This window comes from Podarcis filfolensis, assembly GCF_964270895.1.
Source record: "Podarcis filfolensis genome assembly, chromosome: 12".
Taxonomy (NCBI): domain Eukaryota; kingdom Metazoa; phylum Chordata; class Lepidosauria; order Squamata; family Lacertidae; genus Podarcis; species Podarcis filfolensis.
Window position 1 is genome coordinate 30,100,999 of NC_139614.1, and position 27,617 is coordinate 30,128,615.

Below are 27,617 nucleotides of genomic sequence, written 5' to 3' on the forward strand. Positions count from 1 at the left end.
CTCAGCTAGCTCTCACATGGTGTTTATCGTTAGATCATGTGAAGGTCATTCAGTTACAAATCTTCATCTTGAATGTAGTTGCCTGTTAGTCTATCTCTGGAAGTCACAGAGAACAAAGAATGTGATAATTATACCTCTTCAGGAGCACATAGCCTTAAGCTGGAATGCAAACTATTGGGAGAGACAGAGCTTTGATTTTTGCTCTGGTCATACTTATGTTAGGTATTTCAAAAGAAGAACCTATGGTTGGACAAGCATATGCTTTATATAACTTTCTTAGATAACTTATATAACTTATAAACAATCATTGATTGTTTTGTACCTGTTTTGAATAAGTTCTGGTTAGTAAAGCTTTGAATAATATTCACGGGTCTGGACAATGTTTTATTCCAAGAGGAGTCAGTTTTTTTGTGCAATATTAATATCTACAATAGATGCTCTACTATTGAGCTGTGGTCCTTCCCTTTGAGCCGTAGCAACTACTGAGATGCAGAGAAATAATGGTGTAGTATGGTTTCGGATTCTTTGCAAACTAATTCCCAGATCTCCATATTCAAAATGTATAAGAGAACAGTAGCAACCTGTGTCAATCACATCATATCCTATCAGCAAAGAATGTGGCTGTCCTTGTGACACATGGAGAAACAGCTGGGTAGCAATAGTTGAGTTTTGCATGCACATAAGTGTGTGTGTGTTTGTGTGTGTGTGTGTGTGTGTGAGAGAGAGAGAGAGAGAGAGAAATGGGGAACAGACAAAAAGCAATAAATGGCTCAAATTGAATCCTGTCTCATGCAACTGACACAGATAGGTAGCCGTGTTGGTCTGCCATAGTCAAAACAAAAATTTTTTTTTCCTTCCAGTAGCACCTTAAAGACCAACTAAGTTAGTTCTTGGTATGAGCTTTCGTGTGCATGCACACTTCTTCAGATGCCTGAAGAAGTATCTGAAGAAGTGTGCATGCACACGAAAGCTCATACCAAGAACTAACTTAGTTGGTCTTTAAGGTGCTCATGCAACTGAGTTATTGGAGAGGCAAGAATGAAACTCTTAACCACTTAGAAAGGCCTGCTGAGAAATGACCTTTAATTAAAAGTCCTCCATTAAACTGGGGCCTTATGAAATCCTTTACTCCTTAGAACAGAACAATCATGGAGAAGCAGCAAACATAAAGCAATCTAAGCTGGCAATGCAATGTGGAAGAAATGCCAGGGCAAGTCACACGGGTGAGAAACAAAGAGCATAATTGATCAGGAACGTCTACAGTACAATTGGTGAGCTCCTTCCATGTGCATGTTACATGACAGCCTAAGGGCCCATCCAGGTGTGTATTCTGCAACATGTCTCTGCTGAAATAATTATGCATGTAGCAGTGGGTTTATTACACTAACCATTCACACACAAACCATTCTGCTTTATTAGCTGTTCTGCGATGGCTCCCCAGTGTCACTGCATAATTGCCAACTGGAGGGATGCTCTTGTGTTAACAAAACTGGGATGGAAAACCAAAACAACCCTGAACACTGGTGATAGAAAAAGTTGCTTTTTACAGGTTGGCTCTGAGCAGCCAGTCACAGGAGTTACACTTAGCCTGGGGGTTAGAGGTGATCTAGGTGTTAATGGCAGGAAGATGAGGCCTGTCAAAGTAATAAAATACTACAGGAATTGTTCTGCTTCCTTGCTAGACAACGATCTTCCCTCAGGTTGAAATAAAAAAATTAAAATAAAAAATTGCCCAGTAGCACCTTATAGACCAACTAAGTTTGTTCTGGTACAGTGGTACCTCAGGTTAAGTACTTAATTCGTTCCGGAGGTCCGTACTTAACCTGAAACTGTTCTTAACCTGAAGCACCACTTTAGCTAATGGGGCCTCCTGCTGCCGCCGCGCCGCCGGAGCCCGATTTCTGTTCTCATCCTGAAGCAAAGTTCTTAACCTGAAGCACAATTTTTGGGTTAGTGGAGTCTGTAACCTGAAGCGTATGTAACCTGAAGCGTATGTAACCTGAGGTACCACTGTATAAGCTTTCGTGTGTGTGCACACTTCTTCAGATACACTTCCCTCAGGTTGTGTATTGAAGGGGAGACTTGATCTCGCCACTTAAATATGATGAAGGATTTAGGAAACTAGGGGATCTTGAAGGGACAGGCTAGGCAGGGTAGGAACCAAGGTTTTTTTCAGCCCTAACTCACAGGAACCCAGTTCCGGTGTCTCTCAAGTGGGCGCCATTGCCATTCTAAGAGAACAAAGGAGGCATTCATGATGAGTTCCAATACCCCTTTTTCTAGAAAAAAATAGCACTGGCAGAAACACGCCACAGGATGCATATAGGTGAATATTTATGGGGGGAAATATAATCAGTAGGACAAAAGACTGCAAGATGTACAATTTGTGATAGCTGTTTGTAAAGCTGGAATGCACTCTTATCTCTACATTCTTACCCAAACTACAGTCAACCTTTGCTCCTGAATGTTCCATTAAAAATCCATCATGGCAAGAAGTTTTGCTTGTAAATTTGTAGCATCCTTGAATCTATATTGAGGTACACAAAACAAACAAGTATTCATAATAGTCCAAAGCTATGCGTGCACTTAGGGAATAAATCTCTGTACCCATGAAGGACACGCGCTAAAACGTCTTTTAAACATCCACTCGTTTTTTCCCCGTAGTCGTTGAAATGTTTCCACTTCACTGGTTTGAGAGGATAGGTAATTGCTTCAGCTCTCTGGAAGTTCCAACCCCCACCCCCCGCTTTGTGCAAAAATAACCTATATTATTAAAAGCAAAACTTTTCACAGCTGAATGTTGGAGGTAATCCAGGTTAGGGAATGTGGATCTATGTTCCACCAGTGCTTATGTGCTCTCCACAGAGAGCAACAAGTTTGTTTGTTAAACTCTTGTCAAAATACCTCCCTCCCACCCTCTTTTATAACACTTAGGACTTGGCAGCAATTGGTCACGTTCCTCCCCAGGCATCTATGCAGTAACCCACCCCCTTCTCAACCTGTTCAGTGATTTCACCAGTTCTACAGGTATGCTGATCAACTAGCAAGTAACAGGGCTGATGAACAGGAGAAGCTACAGCTGCCCTCATCTCTCATTGTTTTAAAGGAAAATCAATGCGAAGGGCCCCTCCAGGACAGGTGTTGGGTTAAGAGTTTTTTGCTGGTGTTTTGTGCAACATATCATTGCTGCCATTCTAGTTCATGAGTTGTGGATTTATACTGGACCATCCACACATTGCTCTGCTATAGTAATTTTGCAATGCTTCCCCAGTTTTACTGCATTATTGCAATCTGGAAGGGCTTTCTTGGGCTATACAGTGGTACCTCGGGTTAAGAACTTAATTCGTTCCGGAGGTCTGTTCTTAACCTGAAACTGTTCTTAACCTGAAGCACCACTTTAGCTAATGGGGCCTCCTGCTGCTGCTGCGCCTCCGGAGCACGAATTCTGTTCTCATCCTGAAGCAAAGTTCTTAACCTGAAGCACTATTTCTGGGTTAGCGGAGTCTGTAACCTGAAGCGTAAGTAACCTGAAGCGTATGTAACCCGAGGTACCACTGTAGTGGAATGAAAGCAGAATAATGACCAGGAGTGCCAAACGGAATAAAATACTTTTTTGTGGGGGAAGCAGGTAAACTCTGTGTCACAGAATCAATCACATCACATGACACATGCAAACCATTTGAATGGCAATGCCTGTCAACTCGGGGGAGGGGCTCAAATATTTTATGGGGGGGCTGAAGGGACCTGTGCCCCTAGGAGTTGCTTCGTATGGTGATGATACTCTTCCTCAGGAATATTTGCGGTATGAAAGGTTACAGGATTCCAGCAAGGAACTATGGGACACACATACTTCTATGGCAAACGAACGGTATAACTGCCCCAAAATGCTTACAGGTGTGAGTGGTATTGAAAATACGATTGCGTAGAACCACCCCAATAACATCACAATGAATGTTTAATAAAAAGGACATCTAGCAACTCTTATTCACTGGAGGGAAGAGCTCATGGCTCTGCCTTCTTGAGCTATCTGGTTCCAGCCCTATTATTAACATATTAACAGCAATCTCTGCCCATTGACTTGCTGGGGGCAACCTCTACCAGTGTCCTAATGTCAGGCTTCAGGGTATCGGCTTCCTCCCCCCGTGGCAGTAAATAAGCCAGGCTTCCTCAACCTCGGCCCTCCAGATGTTTTTGGCCTACAACTCCCATGATCCCTAGCTAGCAAGACCAGCGGTCAGGGATGATGGGAACTGTGGTCTCAAAACATCTGGAGGGCTGAGGTTGAGGAAGCCTGAAATAAGCAGATCAAATGAAAGGAAAGTCGAGAGACAAAAGAAAGTGTCTCCCTAGAATGGCGGTGCTCCCAATTAAGGCTTACCCGCCTCCATCCCTATTAATCTATGTCACTCCTACATTTTGTAATCTGAGTTTGTACCCTCTGTGCTTTCTGTTCTAACACTCTCTGGGCTCTCCGTGTCCTTGGGGATGGGGCGGGAATGCTGTCCAGAGACTGTAAAACTGTTAACCCTCTCTCTTCCAGTGTTTCTTCTCCTAGCTGCTCCCACCATTCCTTCTCAGTTCAGCCCTCCTCAGCACGGCCCCCAACACCTAACACACACTTCTCCCATATTTGATAAGCACCAGCTGTGTATTCTCAGGCCCCCTTTTGGACCCATTGAGTGTGCTATGGAGATTATGAGCTATGCACACTGACTCAGGAGTAACTCTCATTGAAAACAATGGGATTGACTTCTGAGTATATCTGTGTAGGATAGTGCTATTAGCTACTTACATCAGGGACGTGGAACCTGTGGCCCTCCAGATATTGTTGGACTCCAACTGCTATGCCAGCAAGCAAAGTCAATGGTCAGGGATCATGGGAAATGGAGTCCAACAACCTCTGTAGGGAAATAGGTTCCCCCACCCCAGACTTGGATTAGAGTCAAGAGAAGGTAGAAAACACAACTAATACCTAATTTGTCCATCTCCATCCTGCCTGCACGCCTACTCTGCTTTGTGTGTGTGTGTTTTTACATCCAGTGCCTTTCTGTTTGAAATAATTACATCATTCCCTGCAAGTTGCAAAATCTCCAGAGTAGATTTTCCTTTTATTTAAAGTGTTAACTGCTGTAAAATGCCAGATAATGAAACAAAGACTTCTAGATTCACATTTAAAGCTCTCTCTTTTTAAAATATATGTGTGTGCATGAAACAAACAAACAAAAAAAAACATGCTGCAATGATACAAATATATTTTAGCTACAGAAAGTACAGTACATTTCCCCCCCTTTTGGCTATGAACACAAATTGAGGCACTAAACACCAGAGCAAGTTGGCGTTGGTAGTGAAGCTGATACAATTGCTATAAATTAACAAAGGTTTATTATTATTATTATTATTTCTTTACCACTTTTTTAAAACATTTGGTGAACATCGCTTTCACAGAACATATCAAATAATGTGCTTTGTTGTGAAACACCACGGATTTCTTTATTCCGTACGGAGTTGCCATAGTAGAATCCATCTTTTGCATACCACTTTACTGTATGTATCAATGCCACAATAGGAAGGGGTGGGGGGAAATAATTGTGTTTAGTTTTTTTAATTAAATTTACAACGTTAAAAAAAGAAAGACCAGTCTTAAATAAATAATTCCTTGCAATGGCTCTTCTATATTACACTAACTTGGCCATTTAAACAAACAAATCTCAACATATAACGGACAGGGAAGTCTCATTTACGTCTCCTTTCGTACATCTGCGCTGCATTCCATTCAGAAGATCCTGGGAGGGAAACAAAACAACAACAAAGCATGGCATGTTAATTTGACTGTCGTTCAGCTATTGGACATTGTATGAATCATGGTAAATCTGTCTAGAAGCATAAGCTTATTCCACTATAGCCTGCATTTGGACTTCCAGGCCCAGTTCGGGTACCACATGTTAAGGAAGGCATTGACATTGAAGAAGGATGGAGAAGGACTGTGGGTCCATAGCAGAACATCTGATTTGCATGCAGAAGGTCCCCGGTTCAGTCCCTAGCATCTTCTAGGTAGGACTGGCAAAACCACTGCTGCTCAGTGTGAACATTACTGACTGTGACTCTGTATGAGGCTGCTTCCTATGTCAAACTGGAGTATATTCAGAGGAGGGTGACCAGGACAGTCTTATGAGAGATGGTTGAAAGAGCTGCATATGTTTACCCTGGAGAAGAGAACAAAGGAACATAAGAAGAACCTGTTTGACAAGAGAAAGGGTGGGCTCTCCTTTGATGGAGGTATTGAAGCAGAGGCTAGGCAGTCATTGGTCAGGAGCGCTATAGTTGCAAGATCCTGCCTTGTCAATTCCGAGTATGGAGTTAAGTCTATAGGACCTTCTACCACTGTGGTTCTTTGAGTGTATGGAACTTTGGGGAGGCCATCTCCTGTTGAAATCAGGGTTGTCTTGGTAGCTTAGCACCCAGAGAGGCAAGTGCTGGGTGGGACCCATCCTTTTAGACAGTGCCCAAAGGTACCAAAAAGTAAATCAGAGAAAATGGTGGCATCCTAAGGTTTCACATTACCTTTCTGCCGCTCCTTTCGTCCCTTCCCTCCACAGTAGTGGTGACAGCATTCGCTACAATAACTTTTGGACTGGCACAGATCTTTAAGGATGAGGGCTGCTCATGCTAAGCTGCTAAATAAGAAGCCCATTTGGTAGCCTCGTCTCATGTACCTGTTGCTGGGCTAAGCCACTTCAGATTACAGGTGTGGGAGCATCAAATGAACGTTCCCACAAGTTAAATATTCCTGCGCATTCCCTAGCTTGTCAGGACAGAAAGCAGGAGTCTCTCACATGTTTATTTTCTGTGCAGATTCTTGTTAACTTTTAATATGGTAGAGCATCCAAATTTATGACATCCTCCCTGTCCCCAAATCTCACTGGCAGCTGATTGAGACCAGGAAAAAGCTGTTGCAATCAGGTGTTTTGCAGCCAAGAGTGTTCTTCCTTCCAGTATAGTTTTAGTTTCAATGTGTGAAATGTACTGTGCTTTGCATTCCCCACCTGTCTGATCTTTCCTCTGTAGGTCTCAAGTTGCGTTTGTGCATCCCAACTGAAGTGTGTGCCTTTGCCAGTGCATTAATTTCCCTATAAATCAGTCATGGTTACTATACCAACTGTGGCCCCCAGATGCTGTCGGCCTCCAACTCCCATGATCCCTGACTATTGGCCATGCTGACTGAGGCTGATGGGAGTTGGGATCCAACAGCATCTCAAGGGTCCTACAGGGTCCTCACCCCTGGTCTTCTCCTCCTAGTGGTTTTAGAACACAAGCTGGCAAAGAAGAGGGGCTCAGAATGGTGAGGAAAGAAAGTGGAAGTCCTTCGAAGAACTGTTGGTGCAGGATGTTGAGGAGGAAAGATAAGAGAGATTAAGGAAAGCAGCAGAAAGAAAGCAGTTAACTAGGGATGGGCAAATCTCTCAATTTCAATTTCTCATTTCCCTCCCAATCTTAACTTCAGTTCTCCAGATTTCCATATCTGTTTGTGATTTTTTAAATAGTCCTCATAAAAATGTGAATTTCTCCTAATATAGGCCCTTCTGTGAATTAGGTAAGTTTGTCTTTAAATGCAAATAGAATCAAATTTATTCCCCATCCTTAGACACATCATAACTAACATCACTGACTCATTTATTCAAGAAATGCCCTGTGGCACAGTAGCCAGCATTGGTTTGGGGCTGGGATGAAGTGAGGTGTTTAATTGTTGATCTGTGGCTATAGTTGCTCATTTACTGGTTAACTTAGATGTCAAATGAGATGCCACTCATTTCTGATAGCGAAAAATTCTGAAGCATTGCAATACCCTACGATCAAGGCCAGCTCAAGGTATTTTGGCACCTGAGGTGAACCACAAAATGGCACCTCTGCTGCCAGTTGAGATGAGAGGGAGGAGTGAAAACCAGCACTGGAATGAAAGGAGTGGAGAGAAACATTGGGATGAGAGGAGGAGGCGGTGATGGTGGTGGAGAAGGAGAGGGCAGCAGAGGGTGGCAGCAGGTGGATCTGCCGCCCCACCCAGGTCTGCTGCCCGAGGCGGCTGCCTCACCCTGCTTCATAGGCGAGGTGGCCCTGCCTATGGTGTTGGAAGAGCAGCTAAGACCCCTTCACACCGGCTTTTTATATCATCAGCTGCTGTGAAAATTCACATCATCCAATAAGGAGAATGAGAAAAAAACACAGCATGCAACAGGCTAAATGTGGAAGGTAACTGCTCTGCTCTCTCTGCCCCTTCTATTTGCATTTCACTATTATGGGATGGATTTTTAGAATGTCAGTCAAACCAAGGAAGCAGCGAAAGGCCCACACTGGCACACTTTTCCTTAAACATGAATTTTCCTGCCTTCAACATTTGCTGCAAGATAAGAACCAGGGCTCCATCAGGGCCTGTACAGTCAAGATTTAGTTTAATCACCCATTTGCTCTTACAGTTGGAGATAAAGTGGTGTTTCAAGTGGGGTTTTTCTAATCCACACTTGTGACGGATTAGAAATACAGAACTGGAAGTAGTTGTAGCAAAAGATGCCTCTAGTTTAAACTTGCTCTTCATTATGTTAAGAGGTTGGAATTAGAGGGGGTGTAGCAAACGAAATGCTTTGTATACTTTATATGACCGCTCTGATGTGCGGAACTGGCACTGCTACATGCACTGCATAATACTCATTCCGCGTTTGTAAGAAATTGATCTTTCAGCAGTTGGGTCCATGCAGTTGGGTCAGCTGGCAACATTCAGGGCAGGCCTGAAGCCTGGAGTGTGCCTCTGACTCACAAAGCCTAGGCGGTCTGGTTGGCTGAAAGACTTCGGAGAACTGGTGGCATATGAGGCAGTGTGACAGAGGCTGGCTACATTTCCCTGGTGCCTCAGAGGGGCTAGACTGAGGAGATGAGAGAGGCTGAAAAATTATCCTAGCTACCTGTGAAAAGGGAAGGGCACCACATATTAGTAGCAAAAATCACTTCCAGAACTTTGACCGTCCCAAAGACTTGTGAACAACCCCTTCCTGTACAAGAAATGTTCCTAACTTGGTATCAGCCTGGCTGCTTGATGGATTCTACCAGTCATCTACTCTAAAAAGAAGGCCCAAAATCCTGAAGGCATAAGGAAGCAGCAGAATGTCACCAGGTTCACTGAACAATAGGCCAAGACCTCAGTCCAGATTAATACCTGCTCAGAGGTTCATGGGATCATAGCTCACTGACAGAGTAGTTGACTTGCATACCTTCAAAAGTTGCCAGATTCAATCCTGTGTATCTCCATTTATAAAGGATTACATAGTAGGCAATAGGAATGACCTCTGTCTGAGAACCTGGATACTTACAGTCAAGGAAGACATTGCTGCATGAAATGGACCCACACAGTAACTCAGTTTAAAGTAGCTCCACACAAGCATTCAGAGTTTCTATCTGCCCTTCCCCTTAGTTAGAACAGCATACCCTCCACTTTTTCTCCGATGAAAACAGGACAACCCATTCCATAATAGTAATTTTACTATATACACCCTGTCATCTGATTTGGTTGCCCTAACTACTCTGGGCAGCTTCCAGCATATATATAAAACATAATAAAACATTAAACATTTGAAAAACTTCCCTATACAAGGCTGCCTTCAGGTGGCTCAGGGGTCAGATAATTCCCCTCCAACATTTCTTCCATGAAAATAGGGATGCTAAGGAAAAGCGGGACATTCCGGGATCAAATTAGAAACTGGGACGGCTTCTCTAAATCAGAGACTGTCCCTGGAAAATAGGGACACTTGGACGATCTGGAACAGGCCTAGTCCCCATAGGCTTGGTTCAGTTCTCCTAGAGGCAGAGTCTTTCAATGAGAACTTATTTAACAAAGGAAGAGGCACCTAAAGAAAATGATATTATGCGATTGCACAGTCCTATATCAGCAGACTCAGGTGGCTGAGTGTCGACAGGACTGGACGCTGGAGAAGCGAAAGCGAGGTATCAACATACTTATGTGAACCCCAAGGAAGGCAGATGTACAAAACCTTTTTTTAAGAAAGAGCAAAACAAAATGAGGCTACCCTTTCCTCACAAAAAAACCTAATAAGGATTGAGCATGCTCAGTAGTTTATACAAACCATATATTCCCAGTTGGGAAACTGGGAGGCAATGACTTGCTTGACTCCCTTACAGCTCAAAATATCTCAAAAGCTGTCCGTCTGCCTGGAACCCTGGTGCCATCTCTAATATCTATACAATATCTTTCAGAAAGGAGCCTTTGAAAGCCTCTCTTAATTTCAGGTTACTGTTGCATAATTTCCAGTAGGTGACTAATCCCAGAGCTCTGGTGTTGCACAGTGAATTTGGAGCTAGGTCACAATCTTGCTCGGACACCTTGAAGCAGCCCCACTGAATTTAAAAGGACCGCTCTAAAGTGAATAAATTACAGGGTATGTCAATACTACTTTAGTGTCAACATTTGATTGAACTAAAGTGTGGAAAATGTCTCTTTAAAAAGAAACCACTTCCCATTTTTTGGTTTGTTTTTCTGCAGCACACCAAAATGCAATCAGAGGTGGGTTTTTGTACATAAAACTCTGGTATAGATCTCCAGCAAAGAAAGACACTGTACTTTCATTTCTGCAATCAGATCTATATATTTCATTGTCTTCAGCTACTCAGGCTCTGTGGGTGACACCAGAGTAGAAGAGAAGAACAATGAATACTGAGATGATTGAAATCGGAACTTAATCTTCCAGGCTAGAATATTTCAGTTTCCAAGTGTGGTGATGAATATCTATTGTTCATGCTCACTTTAGGCAACTAGCTGTAAATTATTCTATACATTACAGCAATTCTGAAGTAATAAGATATTTTTTAAAAACATGGTTATTCGCACTTCTTGTATTTTCAGATCGCAATAGGAACAGAATCTCAACTCGAGCTTGAATCTGTCAATTGGTATTTGCAAGTGCCTTAGTATCTAATGGCTACTCTACCCAGAGATAAACCCTACACTCAGTTGCTCATGATTCATAGCAATTTGTAAAACTAAACAGAGTACCAACATAATATTGCAGTGATGAACGCTACTGGGTTGGAAATAAAGCAACCGGCAATTGGAATTTCAGAAAAATAGTTTGCAACGCAAGCTTAAATAATTGCTAAACATGTTAGGCAGTTTGGTTTCCTACGCCACTTAAGAAAATAGCAGAGGGTGTTCCTTTAAAACCTTTCAATAGTCTATAGAGCACATTTAAACTAACCACGGTCTCTTTTTTTCCTGTTATTCAGTAATTACATGTCTTGTGGACCCACTAGGAGACATCACATTTTCAGTGGGTAAATGAAGCCTTGATAAACCATCAGCAACAGAATGACAGCTTAATGTGAAGATAGGTTTGGCTGGAGAGATATGGCATGGTGCCTTTCCCCTCCACGAAGCAGTTTTGCCACCCAAAAATATGCAACTGGTTGTTACTTCAGCCAAGAGCTGTTTGACTGAGGGAGGCACTGAAACTCAATGGCAGAGCTCAGGTTTGGCATGCACGAAGTCTCAGGTTCCAGGTGCAAGATGAGCCAATGGCGGGAGGCAACTTCCTATGTGAAGGTGGATATGTTATGAACATACTTATTATTATTACTATTTAAAATAGTAGGTAAGAGAGGTTGTGCTTGCAGGCTTCGCTGTAGTTTATACATACCAGAATCTAAAGATCTTTTGCCCATGAGTCCAACAAATGAATCTGTTTTATGTCCTGAAAAATATATTTGGGGGTGTTTAAGTACATTTGAAATACAGCTTTCTCTCTCTCTCTCTTGTGGCAATGCGTGTTCATGGTGAATACACAGTAGAAACAAACTGCAAATGATTAAATGTGGCACCTCACTAGGTCTTAGTTTAAGAAAAGACAAGAGTACCCCTCATCTATTACTTCTATGTCCTACTCAAATAATTGCCAATGTTTATTCATTCAATATGGGTTGGGATTAGCAGTTAAATAGTGGTCACTGAGCTACCAGCCTCGTTTGAAAGCTACAGTTGTTCTTGAGCTGTCTTTAATGATGGAACATGTGCTGGGAAGAATCATGGCTTAATTCTTTCTTTTAAAATACCTTGAGGTTTCTTGGGGCTTAGCTTCAGTTACAGTTCCTTGGTTTTTGTAGCCAAGAGTCCCAGTCCAATGAGCTCAAATAGGGGGTGATGACACATTTCAGAGTGCATTTACTAAGTTCTGTAATAAAATGTTGCCTTGCAAAAATACTTTTTTTAGGACGAGGCTAACATTCTTTGGTGTGTGTGGGGAAAGTGAATTTTAGAGAGTCACACTAACTGGTCGGAGCACTGAGTTTGACTTTGCACCAGGGCTTACTGCAAAACTTACTGCAAGGCCTTGGACAAATTGTGACCCTCAGTGTAGCTGTTTTTAATGAATTGTTGCAAGGATAAATAATAGAAACTGTCAAGTTGGAAGGGACCACAAGGGCCATCTAGTTCAACCTCCAGCAATGCAGTAATCTTTTTGCCCAAAGTTGGGCTCCAACCCATGACCCAAAGACCCTAGGTTTAGTCTTATGTTCTACTGAATAAACTATCTTGAACTGCAAGACACTTTTGCAAGAATATTGAGAGTCGTAGTTAAGTAACTTCTGGAGGGTGGCAGGTACATTACAGCGGCTGTGCACCGAGAAGTGCTATAGAAAGGACCGGTTACTAGAAATGTGCAATCAAGGTGCATCACAGACAACTTTCCCAGCCCAAAGTAGAAGATGCTGGCAGAATCTTTCACTCCCCCCTCCACACACTCTTCCTGATGTTACCTGTATCCTCTCCTGTGCCTTCTGTTTGCCAGCTATTGCTCTACCTGTTTCTTTCAACTTATCTGTTTTTCCTTTGTGTTTCTTTCATGCCACTGCCCCCTTCTTCCTTTCTAAGCTTCAGAAGAATGATGCTGGATTAGATCAAAGCTCTGACATCTATTCACCAAAAGTCTCTATTTCTTTTTCCTCCCAAAGGAAACATACATTGTAAAGGCTCACCTGGGCTCCCCTGCTTACAGAAAGAAGAGAGCTGCAATAGGCTAACTTGACCAAAGACTTCCCCCTTCTTTAATTCCCCAAAACCGAGTGGCAGCTATAAATTCCCCCTTTGGAAAGAGTTTTGTCTAGTTAAAACTATTGATCAAGACAAAACAAATGGCAAAGCTTTCAGAAGCCAGACATCTGCGTATATAAAAGATTTGTCTCCCAAGCTGAGACAGCCTTGCTCAGCACACTATAATTTTGAAAGCAGCCACTAAGTACAGCTAGATGAGTTTTGGCTGGAAGAGTTTTAATTGTCATTCAAATGGGTAATCCTGGTGATTTAATATAGCCACCAGCCCGGATGGCTAGGAGTCTTATTAATTTGTGGCAAAATACAACTCCCCTCCCCCCCAAAAAAAATACCTCTTAGCATTGGTCTTATTGAAATCAAAGCATTTGGATTTGTATGGCTTTGGACAGTTTTGGGGGAAATCTCTCTCTCTGTTGATATGCTTTTTCTCTAACAAAATGCAACCTGCAGTTTTTGTTGCCTAGGCTTATATATAATGTATCACATGGAACAACCTAAATCAAATGACACGTTCAAGCTAGTGCTGGAATTAGATTTAGGCTGTAATACTATAAACCCTTACTTGGGAGTAAGTCCCATTGACCACAGTGGGGCTTACTTCTGAGCAGACACGTGCAAGGTTGTACTGTTTGACCCAAAATCACTATTGGTGCAGTTTGCATTAATGTGTTAACAATTGCAACAATCATTTATGGTTGCAAGATGTTCAGAGAACAAGACATCCCCACTCCAGAAGTAATAATGTACTATTTTGTGTACGTGTCTGCAAACTCTCAAAAAAACCTGAGACCTTGGAAGTTCGCATCACAATGCAATCCCATGCAAGCCTACTCAGGAGCAGGGGCGTAGGAAGGGGGGGCGGATCGCCCCAGGTGCCATCATGGAGGGGGGTGACAAATTAGCAAGGAACAATTACTGCCCTACTAGGGTGGTTCATAAAAAACTTTTTTTTTTTTAAAAAAAATGCCTGCTCCAAAAGTCTTATCTTACTACACTAGGGATTATATAGCTAAATATGAAATTTCATGCATATCAGTTAATATCTTGACCCTCCTCCACGAAAATAGCTGTTTACTTGGCCGTTTTCCTATGTTGTGAAGGCTGAAATTTCAATTCAGTGGAGCACTTACTGTTCCCAACCCTAACCCTGCGGAAAGCCATCTAATTAGACTTTAATTTGATTTTGACATGTTTTTAGGAGGTAATTTAATTATTGTTTGATTTTATACCAGTGCTATGTGTTTGATGTTAGCCGCCCTGAGCCCAACTTCGGGATATAAATAAAAGTTTATTATTATTATTATTATTCCTTTGTAAGAAAATATGAAATAATGTAAAAACATTTTTGCAGGCAAAAATAATAATAAAAATCAATGTGTGTCTGTGTGTGTGTGGGGGGGGTGACAAGAAATTTTCCGCACCGGGTAACACCTGACCTTCCTACGCCTCTGCTCAGGAGTTAGTCTCACTGAGTTCAATTGGACTTTTACTAGGTAAGTCTGTTTATGATTGCACCTTAAACCAAACTGATTTAAGAAGAAGAAAAAAGCAACCGTAGGAGCCTAGGTCAGGAGACCTGGTTTTACTCTCACCTCTGGGCAGATTTGCACAATTAAAGTTTTGCTACTGTTCCCAGAGTTCCCAGAGTTAAAGCCACAACTTTCTGAGTGCTGGTGAAATAATGTCAGTAATGCTGTATCAGGTACATAAGTGAGCAAGGCTCCTGAACCTTAAATAGTTGTGTGTGGAAGCCTGAACTTCAACAGATGTACCTTGTCATGCAAACCACATCTGGGAAAATTCCCTCTTCTACATACCTATTAAAGGTGCTAGAGTCCTGTCCCTTTTCTTTGCATCTGGTCACCCTAGCTCAGGCATAGGCAAACTCCAGATGTTTTGGGACTACAACTCCCATCACCCCTGACCACTGGTCCTGTTAGCTAGGGATGATGGGAGTTGTAGTCCCAAAACATCTGGAGGGCCGAGTTTGCCTATGCCTGCCCTAGCTGCACAGCTAAGCTGGGTGTGTGTCTAGCCCTCTAGATGTTGATGGACTCCAAGTCCCATCAGCCCTGGCCAGCATGGCCAGTGGCCAAGGATGCTGGGAACTGTAGTCCAACAGCCTCTGAAGGGCCTATTCATGACCTTCGTGCATAACTATAAGCTAGGGTTGCCAGATTTCAAAAAGTGAAAATCCGAACACTGGGGGGGGGGGGGGGGCAAAGATGCTGAGGGGTTTTTTTTTTGCTTTTGTTTTGCAAAATCTCCGAATGAAGTTTTTACCTTTTTTTAAAAAAAACAGAAATCACCAAAAATCCAACATTTTCAATATGTGCTGCCTTCTCCCCAGGTTTTCCTGGATATTTTAGCCACTTTTTGAAAATTCCTCACGGAAGCCATTTTTGACAGATGAATCCTGGCTATGTCAGGGAAATTCTGGATGTATGGCAGCCCTACTATAATCAGCCCTGACTATAAGTGATACTGTTATTACTTTCACAAAGTGGCCGTGATCCAATGACACACTGGGGCACATTTGTGCCCCTATCAACAGTAGATAGTCATAGCTAAGTCCCATTGAAATCAAAACTTAGTATAAATTCATGTTGCCTTCAGGGGAACCAAAGCTGGACTCTCACCCCTCTTACTTGGGAGTAAACTCCACTTCATTTAGACTTACTTCTGAGTAAGCAAGCTGTTGCCACAATGGAAATTCAGAGCAACCCTATGCGTGTTTACTTAGAAGGAAGTGCCACTGTGTTCAGAAGTGCTGACTCCCACTTAAGATTCAGATTGGAGCCACACAGTGATCACCTGATTCCTTCCAGTCTTGCAAAAATTATCCGTGAATTATATTGTTTGCAATTACACGAAGTCCCCAGTACAATCACAGAGCAGCTTTTGTTCACATGAAGCCCCAGAACATACACCAGAATTTCCCTGTTTCTGGTTTGGAAGCAATGAGAAACAGGTGTAAACTTGCAGTCCTGGATATCAGTTGCATTGAAATCAGCCGGAAATGGCATACTGGGGAATGATTGTAGGTGAGGGAATCAGCATTATTTCCAGCAAAACCAGCATTAACTTACTTTTATGGGAGAGAGGGCTGTATCCTGGAAAACAATACAAAAAGAAACAATTAGCTGAAGTAGTAGAGATGGCATTTCAATGTGTTGTTTTCATGAAAAGAACAAAAGCGTTTAGCACCAGCTCAGTAGCGTTACATTGCAGTTAATGCACTGATTATTTTCCGAACAATTCATGGCCACGAAACACTTTTCAATACAGGCACAATACGCCAGGATTGCTTCCTGCACGAGCTTCCTTTAAAAAAAGAACATGCCTTTATACATTCCCCATCTTCCCCACTAAATCCCTCTGCAAGGGATGTTCCGGATGCAAAATATAGCAATAAAATGAAATGGATTTTGTTAACTACTGGTTTTATATGCAGTGTAATTTCGCAGATTCACTGGTATTGTTGCAACTACTGTGTGTGTGTGTGTGTGTGTGTGTGTGTGTGTGTGCATTGGTGGGTGGGGAGAGATCTTTTTACCTGAGGACCAACTTTCCTTCTGGGTAACTCCCCAGAGGCCATATGTAAGTGGTAGAGGGGGACAGAGACATGAGTGGGTGGAAGAAGAAATGTATATTGGTTAGCGATAGCTCAACAATGGAGGAACCAGACTGAAATACCCCTGAACATATGAGAAAGTAATATCTGGGATACAGCAGTGTCTGAGCGTCTCACCAGACACAGGAGGACAATTAAAGTCATAATGAACAGAGACACCTTCCAAGAAACATGTGCCCCTTTCTTTAACCATATTAATGATCAAAATCAAGACCTTGTTATACCAACAGCTCAATATTCTCAGTGGAGAGGTCACGTTAAGTTATATGTTTGAACATTGAATGTGTAAGTTTCTGTCTAGAGTCAATGGATAGAACATACACCATTAGATGTACTGCTGGGAAAGTGTTTAACGGTTCTTGTATTTGTTTAAAAACCAATAACAATTCATTTCTTTAAAAATGAAGAAGAAGAAGAAATGCATATTTAACCTTTATACAGTTAGATACTTTGTATGTACTCCTCTCTGTCCATTCAGGCAAGCAAAGGGCATTCTCAGAGCTCAAAGACATATTTTAGTCATGCAAAAACTCTCAAGAAGGACGGGAAGCAGGGCTGGTGAGGGGTGTGGCCTGGGGAGAGGGGTGTGGCTGGTGAGGGGTGTGTGGCCTGGGGGAGGGGTGTGGCCTGAGTTGGAGGGCTGCATTCAGCATCTGAGTTTGAGGCTCCTCACAATGGCCTGCCCTGATATTACGCACAGTGAGGCTGCAACCCTAACCCTCAACTTGTGTAGCAACAGTTAGGTTTTGGTGGTTGGGTTAGGTTTAGAGGCAGTTAGGTTTCATTGGGCATCCCTGTCTGCCAGTAGAGGAGGTGAGGTGGTCCTGCTACTGCAGAGACCCCAATGCTATTTGGAGTTTCCTCCCTCCTCCAAGATTAACCCCATATTTCCAAATGATGAAGAATCCCTGGGTGAAATTCTTCAGCCCAGCACTAGAAAATACTTTGATTGCATGCAGCAGGGGGGTTTATTTCCATGGGACTTTTCAGGATGGGAATGTAAATGTTTTGGTGTTTTGCTAAACGCATCGTGTCCAACTGCTAAATGTTAGTTGCGGTGGCTTTTAATTTTAAACTGATTCCAAAGAAAGGGAAGTTTAAACAATTTCGGTAAAAGAGCCAACAGTTTTAGCTAAAATCATCTTGCATATAAATCAGAGAGCTGCATGAAAGAGTGAGATCGGAAAAGGGTTCTCACCAGAATCTCGTTTGCCCATTAAGCCGTAGAATTGCTGAGGTCTTGGTCGCCTGGCAATTCTCTGGAGGAAATGCTCAAAGGGTAAAGGCAACTCCTCCTGAAACAGAGATATTGTATCATTAGCGGAGCACTCGGTGTGCGATACTGACAGCGCAATGTTGGGTGAACAAAAAAAGAAGCCCTTCAGTCTGGACGTATTAAGTATCACTCAGCATATGGTGCCTTAGTTTCCTCACTTTTCTTGTCTGCCTTTTCCCAAAGTCTCCAGGGAGAAATGATCCTGTTGCAAAGGAAAATGTCTTTTCCTCTAAGGCCAGATTATGAACTAATCAGAATCCAAACAGAACTCCAATCAAAATCCAATCTAGAATTGAGTTACCCTATGTTCTATCACAAGGAGGCCACAAGGGGGCAGTGGAAATACAAAGTCAGAAAATCCCAAAACTAGGGGCAAACTACACCTGATGCTGAAGATCTGTGATGAGCATTTTGAAACAGGCGTGAAGAGGCAAACATAAGAACAAGGATGGACAATTTAGATCAGAGGAATGTATATGTTTGGAAGTGTAAGATGCAATTTCCTCCAGTGCTCCAGTGAAATTTAGAATCTCATGAAAATATCCAACTATTAGCATCATTAGCCTTATCATCACACAGTGTTGAATTGTTTTAAATTTGCAGCACATTTTAAATTTGCTTTAGAACATCAAGTGAGTCACATGTGGTTTGGCCCTATGGGGATGCATTCATTAAGGGATGTGCTAATAGTTCTCTTAAGGAGCTTTTACATGAGAAGCTTATGTGTGCTTTTGAACCTTTCTGGCACTGTTTGTGGCAGGTGCAAATGTGCTTATGTATGTGAGAGTTGACATGGAAGGGACATTAAATGGGTGTGGTAAGCAATGGAGCTTTCATATTCCCATGTCATGTGGATTTAAACTCGATCCATTGTCACACGGGACACATAAAAGCCACCACTGTTTTATATTTAGGAAGTTTGGTTATGCTGGGCCAAAAGCTGAGCCCAACATACAATGGACGATACAGAAAACATGTTTCCTGGACGGAAGCTGTTGGCAGTCAAGACTTGTGCACATTAAAGCATATTAAAAGTACATTCTTTCCTTTGAAGAATTCTGGTCCCTGTTGTTTAAGGGTTGCAGGAACTCAAACTCTAGAAAGCTGCTGTCAACCATTGTAGACATTATTATGATGATGATGATTACTATTCATTACCAGCCCTTCACCTCAGGGTCCCAGGGCAGTTAAAACACAATATTAAAACAGTTTAAATTAACTTTAAAATACAGAAATAAAGTGGTCCCCAAAATATACATCTCAAGTGTCAAAAGCCAGAGGTAAAGAGGTGCATCTTCAGTGTTTACCCAAATCTGTATAATAAAGGTGCCAGATGCAGTGCTGTGGGGTGGCACTCTCACGATTTAGGGGCAGCCACAGAGAATGCCCTCTCTAGGGCCACCACCCCACCACCAAGAGGGCTCCCTCTGCTGATTTTAGCACCTGAGAGGGTCTGCAGGGAAGGAGGCCATTTTTCAGGCATTTGAGACCTGAGTCGTCTCAGTTAATGTGGACCCCTTGAACTGGGCCTGAAAACGAACTGGCAACCAGAGCAACTGTTTTTAAAATAGGGTTATATGAAATCTGAAGGATATGCCAGCCAGTAATCCAGCTGCAGAATTTTGGACCCATTGAAGTTTCCAAGTCATCTTTCAAGAGCAGCCCCACGTAGAGCACATTACAATGATCCAGTTTGGAAGTTACCAAACCATGGAGTCCAGCGGTCTAGTCATTTCTATCCAAAGGGGGCTGTAGCTGGCAAACAAACCAGAGCTGGGAAAAGGCACTGAGGCCACCTGAGGCTTCAGTGACACTGTTGAATCCAGAAAAAAAACCCAAACTGCAAACTTGCCCCTTCCAGGGCAGGCCACCTCCCAGATGTAAGGACTCAGAACTCATAACATGTAACACCTCTGTCTTTTCAGGATTCAGCTTCAGTTTATTGGCCCATATCTGACCCTTCACTGCCTGCAAGCATTGGTCTAACACCTCAACTGTCTCTCTTCGTTCAGTTGGAGCAGATAGATAATGCTGGGTGTCACCTGTATATTGATGGCAATGCACTCCAGATCTCCTGATGGCAGCTCCCAAAGGCTTCATATTGGTGTTGAACAGCATGGGGGAGACTACATAACAACTCCCATGGCACTGATTCAAAGTCTCCCATGACTACTTTCTGGAAATGACTCTGGAGATAGGAGTGGAAACACTGAAGCACAGTCCCGCCCCCCTTGAAGTGCTCTAGTCTAGGCAGCTTCCTATGTTCTTCTGTGTGAGCTCACATGCAACAATGCTCACCACTGCACACCAAATAGACACAAAACCACCCCTGCTGGGTCTTTGGTTTTTAAAAAGTAGGAGCGTGCTGGACGTAGCGTGTTTTCTAGCCTGAAACCAAAATATATTGCTGCTCAGGGTTTTGGGAGAGGCACTCTAGACATGCACAGAGGAGCTTTTTTCATAACTAATCCAGATGTTCCCCAAATCAATCAATTCAAAGCAAGTGCTGGAACGAAGATGTGACTCACATGCGGCACTCAACCCACAATTTAGATTTGCGTTACGTCTCATATGCAGTGGTTAGGCATGTATTAAACACTTTAAAAAAGAAATAAATAAAATCAACACCAGCACAGCACTCTGTGCCACCATGATCCCAATGTCACTATTTTTAAATTTATTAAAAACAATTTGCTTATTTTAGCACGACTCCCTCTATTCCCAAAGTTCAGAGGAGAGTGCCACTGTTCATGTGGCCAAAATAGTACCACCCGTGCACAAGAGGGAGGTAACAGCAGGCTCTGGGGAACCCCAAGATGATGAGAAACTCCAAAAGTAGTCCAGTGTGGATTGAGTATTAGCATCTTGGTATGCTGACTGATCTGGGAGAAAAACAAACAAATCTTGGAGAGGGGAGGGAATGGAATGGAATAGCAGGGGGAAATGGTATGGCTGGCTGACCAGAACTGTGAGCACAGGGCTCATCCACATGGTGTTTTGCTACCCGAGGCAAATGAGACAATAGCATCCCTTCCCTTTCCATGTACCAAAGGCAAACGTATTGGCGACTGAAGCTTATTCAGCACTGACAATGGAACAGCACCTTCTAACAGCACCTGAGCAGGACAGGTGAGGGGCAACTCGGCAAGCTGTGCAGGATGCGCAGCTCTGTTTTCCAACATCTTGCCACTGCTTCCCGCTTTTCAGGCAGCCAGCTCACTCTGCCTGGTGATGGGGGCCAGCCCTGACACACAGCACACTGCAGCACTTCGTGGCAAGTCACACTTGCTAATTCTTTTACGGAGAGGGGCACAGCAACAAAGACTTTCTTCCTCCAGCCACTGGTAATGTGTCAAACTCCTAGGCACCCACTAACTGCTGAGGTTATATTGAAAACCTGTCTGTCTGTCAGTGTAGACTGTGGTCCTTTGGGAGAAATGGTGGGATATAAACAAACAAACAAACAAACAAACAAACAAACAAACAAACAAACCAGACAGAGAATTTCTTAAAATTCAAGATTCTCAGAAAGTTGAATGCTGCAGCTAGTATCAAATTCCATGTGTGACTCAGTTTTGATCATCCACCAAATTTTAAAAGTGGATGTTGAGACAGGAATAGGTAGAATGTCCCTTGCTTACTGAATTACTTCAAATTAACTTAAAACATCTTCTTTAAGCCTTCAGACATCACAAGGTGTTGTTAGTGGTTCAGAGCAAGACCTAACAACAATCTATTTCTGCTCAGTTGTGCTGCCCAACCATTTCTAATCAACCCAGGTGGCTTTTGGTCAGGATGAAGCCGGATCCATACATGCACATTACTTGATTTCTCATCCCTCAGTCAACTGTCACTTGATGTCTATCAGCTGATTCTATTGAGCCCCATACTTAAGGTTTTGTGGGGTATGATATGAAAGCTGTTGTGTCTGGTCTGTGGCGGTTCTTTCAGCAATCACTTGGTGTGTAAGCTCACTTTAAATATGATAACATTTGAATGTGTGTTGGCTAGTTTAGGAAAAAGATAACTGAGGATTAAGGATCCTGTGAAAATGGACAATGGATGCTATGTTTCTCTAGGAGCTCCATCTCTCCAAATCTTTGGGAGACGACCTTTTACTTCTCCCCTGCCAGGAACTTTTTATCTTTATCTATAGTCCTCTTTATTTTTGATGACTATGTAATAATGATGTACTTTTGCTGCCCTGAAATTAGCAGGCATTTACTCAAGGTATAGCAGAATCCCTAGCATTTCCTCATCAGCACTAAAAAAACCCCCATCACTAAGAGGTCGGAGTCTAACAAAAATTAATGACCAGCATGTATGACACTAAACTGAAGTATGATTCTGAGTCTTAAATTCTGTGTTGGTGCCATCTTCCCTGTCAAGCCCAAGCAACCCAACCAACTGGCAGAAGATGGTCTTATTCCATGGGTGAGGAAGCTGTGGCTCTCCAGATGTTGCTGGACTCCAACTCCAGCCAGCATGGCCAATGGTCAGAGATGATGGGCGTTGTAGTACAACAATGCCTGGAAAGTCACATAGAATCATAGAATTGTAGAGTTGGAAGGGACCACGAGAGTCATCTAGTCCAGCCTCCTGCAACACAGGAATCTTTTGCCCAATGTGGGGTTCGAACCCACAACCCATGCTCTACCAACTGAGCTAGGTTTCTAGCCCTTCCCTCCACCATTGTAGAGAGGTAAAAGAGATTCAATTTCCCTGTTCTAAACCACTGGAGAACAAATAGCAAGCAAACCCTGGTGTTCAGTCCAGATTCCACCTCACTGCGTTTTGCAGGGTGAGGAACCCTGGAGTGATATGTGCTACAGATGCACTCAATTTCACATTCCAAAACTGTATTATTTGAGCAAACTGCAGAGGAGGTCTTGAAACTGACAAAATCTCACACGATCTCACATTATTTGCTTAAGAAACATGCCTTTGGAGAGCAGCGCTGCAGAGCAAACTTAGGACCCCATTGCAACTCCCCTATTGCCTATATCCATTGTTACTGTGGGCAGAGACAAATAGAATCAGTTATGCATGTTCTTTTGCACTGCCCCTGCTATCAGACAATTCGATCTAAGTTTATTAATCAGTTGGTTGTTAGTAGGGAATGGCATGCAGACGAATGTAAGGTAGCCTTCCTTGTGTTTACTCAGAATGGGGATAAGACAGAGTTAGTAGCCAGGTTTCTGCAACACACAGTGAGGATTTGTGGATGTTATTCAACATTAACTTAAGTATTAGATGCAGGTTTTTGATGAGTGATTTTATGGTATTGAACCCTACTGCAATCCTGTATATACCGGTACATGCCAATAAAGATAAGAAAATTCCAGTGCTATGGAAGTTTCCCCAGAACCCCAGTATGACAAGGTAAAACAACATAGTTCAGAGAAACTGACAGCTGCAGCTCAGCCTACATATTGTATTTACAGTGGTACCTCGGGTTAAGTACTTAATTCGTTCCGGAGGTCTGTTCTTAACCTGAAACTGTTCTTAACCTGAAGCACCACTTTAGCTAATGGGGCCTCCCGCTGCTGCTGTGCCGCCGGAGCACGATTTCTGTTCTCATCCTGAAGCAAAGTTCTTAACCTGAAGCATTATTTTTGGGTTAGCGGAGTCTATAACCTGAAGCGTATGTAACCTGAAGCGTATGTAACCCGAGGTACCACTGTATTAAGAAATATATAGCTTGCCCTTGAGATTTTCCTCTTTTATCCTGTGCCCACTGGTAATCACTCCCTATTTCTCATCCCATTATAATTTGCATTACAGTTCAGGAGCACTTTGCTGTTGTTTGTGTTTGTGTGTTAGTGATAGAGAAGAATCCTTGTCATTGTCTCCCATCACCCTTAAAGATGCCCCAAAGACTGTATCCAGTACTGGAAAAAAGAAGGGGGAAATGACAGCAAGAGAAAACCACCACTGCCACCACTCCAATCTGAAACAGAGCAGGGCATGGATGGAATTGACCTGAAAGGATGGAAAGGACATTGGAGTCTTTAAATAATTTGGATGCATGTCTGCCCAGAAGCCTCCTGCTTCAAATTTTCTGGTGCAAAGTTGGAAGCAAGACCAGGAACTGTTGCAGGAGGACACATGTTTCATGGGCTCCGAAGCATCTTTCCATTTTATGGGCACCGTGCTACCGGCATAGTCTAGATCAGGAATAGTCAATGTGGTGCCCTACAGATCCTGTTGGGACTACAACTCCCATCAGCCCCAGCCAGAAAACCAATGATTGAGGATGGTGGGATTTGGAGTCCAGCAACCTCTGTCTACCCTGGTCTAGATACTGTGTTTTCCCACATCCTGCTGTTGCAGGCAACCCTGAATGTGGGGGATGCACTCTAACCTTGGCATGCAGGTGGCTTGCAGATAAGCAAACTGAATAGCACCTGGGAGACCCACAGATTCTTATCCCTATATTCAAGCACTACCCGGCAGAGCTGTTGTTATTATTCTCAATAATAAATTATTATTTGCCTTGCAAGCAATCGCTCCAAGGTGATGCGCAATAAAAGCAGCGAAAAGCAGCAAAACACAAACGCACAACCAACTAATACATTTAGTACAAAAGTAATGCAATACAAAATAGACACTAAGGGCAAAGACCCACCTATCTGCCTGGGAAAGGCTGTTGGAGCAAATGCATCTTTCTAGAAGGTAAAGATAGTGGGCACCTGTGGAGCTTGACAGAAATGTTATTCCACAGGACAGGAGCGCCTTTCTCTACAGTGGTACCTCTGGTTAAGAGCTTAATTCGTTCTGGAGGTCTGTTCTTAACCTGAAACTGTTCTTAACCTGAGGTACCACTTTAGCTAATGGGGCCTCCCGCTGCTGCCGCACCGCCACCACACGATTTCTGTTCTCATCCTGAGGTAAAGTTCTTAACCCGGGGTACTATTTCTGGGTTAGCGGAGTCTGTAACCTGAAGTGCCTGAAACCTGAAGCATGTGTAACTTGAGGTACTACTGTATTTCTATCCCTCTACCCTATACCTGGAACCCGTGTGACACTTTTGCCCCATGAGCTAATGTAACCAAGTCTTGGGAGGGTGGGGAAGGAAGTTCAAATCTCGAGGAAGTAGCTTCTCAACTTTGTTATCTATTATCTCTGGTGGGGTCTGGCAGGGGAAGAAATGGGAATTTTTAAAGATCAAACTCCAAACAACCCCTGCGCCCCGCTTCCCAGTGCAATCCGCTCAGAAGTTAAGTTCCACTAGGATGGTATAGGAGTTCTTATAAGACATACTGCACCTTCGGTGTCCAAAACTAATAAAAAATTCCCAGTTTCTCAGCTCTGGCTGCGTAGCCAGCCGGATCTAAAGCACGCTTAACTCCGAAGTAAACACCCTCTTGGCTCGGATTTACTCTCAGATTAAGCGTGCATCGGCTTGCAGTTTTGCGGCTCTGTCCGATACATAAACCCCACCTGCGTTCATCGGGGCTTGGCCGTTTGCAAGGAAAGGACGGCAGCCTTAATATGAAAGAAGAAATAAAAAGCAAGTGCATTGGGTGGCGTCCAATTAAGCCCTACTCAGAGTAGATCCGTTGAAATTAATGTACATACGGGAGCCATGCCCGTTACTTTTAAGGGATCTGCTCTGAGTACAGCTAGCGATGAAAAAAATAGATCTTTCTCTTTCGGTCTCCTTTGCTTCTAATCTTTAACGGGGCATCCACAGAACCGTCCGCAGTTTCTCCGACGACGCTGTGAATTCCTTTACTGGGGAGAAACAGGTTGACAAGTTGCATGGACAGACGAGGGTTTTGGAAAAAACAAAAAAACAACCCTCTGGATTTTCTTTCCTCTCACTGTCTAATAAACACACATACACACACACCGGAGAAAATCGCTATACACCCGTGAAGTCCAGGACTTTCCCCAGACGTGACCTCTGGTTTTAGAACCAGTTCAAACTCAACAGCAAAAACCAGCACGATCCCAGTAACGCCCCACCGCCCGTGCGCCACCGTCGAAAAAAAGCCATTACCGGACTTAGCCGTCGGGGCTTGAAAAGCATCTTTCGCTCACCTTGTTTTGGTCGCCATCGGACCAGTCCGACCAGTAATTCAGCTCCTCGTTGTCTCCCAGCTCTTCCGCAAAGGCTTGAGCCGAGACTAGGAACAGCACGGTCAAAACCGCCAGGAATTTCATCATCGCCGCCGCCCGCTTTCCTCCACGTCGAGGAGCAGCCCGAGGAACCCTTGGTGGGGACGGCAGGAGGTGGAGAGGATGCCGTCGAGGAAAAGCCCGGACCGTCGTCCCCTCCTCTCGCCCTACGGCTGCTGAAAAGTTCTGAGAAGCTGTAGCAAAGAGACAGAGACAGAGAGAGAGAAAAGTGAGGGGTGGGCGTGTGTTGAATACAGGCTTTCCCCTCCTTGCCAGCGCATCTCAGCCTAGACGAGATGAAAAGAAAGCAAAGGCGGCTGGTCCTCCCGCTGGATGCTGCGGAGAGATGCAGGAACCTGGATGCAAGTGATGCCTAAGGCAAGGAGCCAACGCTGAAGCAGGGAGAGGGCACTTACTGAGAGAGGACGCTGCTGCTTTCCTGGGTGTGGGGCTCAATGAATGCACACCAAGCCAAGCCTCTCCACTTTATAGTCCTGGCGGTGGGGAGGGCCAGAGAGCTTCGTCTGCCTCAGCCTAATTGCTCCCTGGTATTTATCATGTGAGTCACATGAGAAGACCCCACCCGCACAGGCCGCCCCAAGGCGTGATGGAGACGGATCAGCATCCAGTCACCTCAGGGCTCGCTCGCTTCCTTCCTTCCTTCTTTTGGGGGGTGGCCCCCTACTTGAGAGTCCGCACGCAGAGAGCCGTCTTCCGTGTGGTTTTTCCAGATGATGCAATATGGGGTTTGTATCTACGTAGGAAGGAGCCCTCTTCTTCCAGGCCTCCCCAAGATGCCTCTTGTGCCATTGTCCCAGGAGGAACCCGATGAATCATCAAAGCAGATCTTAGTGACTCATCCGGGGTGACTTTGTGAAGATGTTTTTGGATGCCAGGCCCAGCTTGGTTTGAAGAAGAGGGGCCTCAAGGCCTCGCTTCAAGGAGTGGAAGGATGACTTCTTCTTTACAAAGCCCTAAATAAACCGCTAGATCAGGAGATGATAGATGATAGATAGATAGTTAGATAGAGACATCAAATTTGCAAATGATTGCACAAGCTGTGTGACTTGGCTGCACGAAATGCTTATGCCATTGATAATGCAGATGCAGAGAATCAATCTTGGGTTGCTGGTCTGCAAACTTTTTCCTTGCTTTCTCCATCATGTACTGTTTCCAGGCTCAGTTGCTAAATGCCACAGAGACGGACAAGGACATTCATTTGCTAGGCAGTAGGATTGCTAACGTCCCTGTTTCAACACCTCCCCACCTCTGCTTCAGAACTTGAACTGCAGTGAGAAGGAAGTCTGCTCTGTCTCCTGCCCAGTTGTACATCAAGGCACAACCCAATTGCATTGTAGTACTTCGATTTCATATATTTTGGCACTTTGAAGGATATGAATGGCTCTCACTCATGTTATATGGGTAATGAGGAATGTAGAAAACTTTGACTTACTTGGTTAGAAGCCAGGGGAGTGGAG

The 27,617-nt window shown here is 43.6% G+C and overlaps 1 protein-coding gene across 2 annotated transcripts; it reads right to left on the reverse strand.

Annotated features, from left to right (window-relative positions):
• Window positions 1-5,089: 5,089 nt before the first annotated feature.
• TAC1 (tachykinin precursor 1) lies at window positions 5,090-26,696 on the reverse strand. Of its 2 annotated transcripts, XM_083577491.1 has the most exons (6): window positions 26,556-26,696; window positions 26,062-26,333; window positions 17,938-18,034; window positions 16,195-16,218; window positions 11,694-11,747; window positions 5,090-5,783 (listed from the first exon to the last, which is right to left on the reverse strand). In XM_083577491.1, the coding sequence occupies exons 2-6, from the start codon at window positions 26,185-26,187 to the stop codon at window positions 5,734-5,736; spliced, it is 351 nt and encodes a 116-aa protein (XP_083433617.1). In that variant the 5' UTR covers window positions 26,188-26,333; window positions 26,556-26,696; the 3' UTR covers window positions 5,090-5,733. The 2 variants fall into 2 exon arrangements, with proteins under 2 accessions (XP_083433617.1, XP_083433618.1); XM_083577492.1 differs by lacking the exon at window positions 11,694-11,747 and having other exon boundaries at window positions 26,556-26,684.
• Between the last annotated feature and the right edge of the window lie 921 nt (window positions 26,697-27,617).

What these genes read in the sequence shown, in the direction of transcription:
- TAC1 (XM_083577491.1), bottom strand. Translation starts at nt 26,187, where the DNA reads ATGATGAAATTCCTGGCGGTTTTGACCGTGCTGTTCCTAGTCTCGGCT. An exon ending in CCGATGGCGACCAAAACAAG is followed by an intron (nt 18,035 to 26,061) that starts GTGAGCGAAAGA and finishes TCTCTGTTTCAG; the next exon opens with GAGGAGTTGCCTTTACCCTT. An exon ending in AATGGGCAAACGAGATTCTG is followed by an intron (nt 16,219 to 17,937) that starts GTGAGAACCCTT and finishes ATTGTTTTCCAG; the next exon opens with GATACAGCCCTCTCTCCCAT.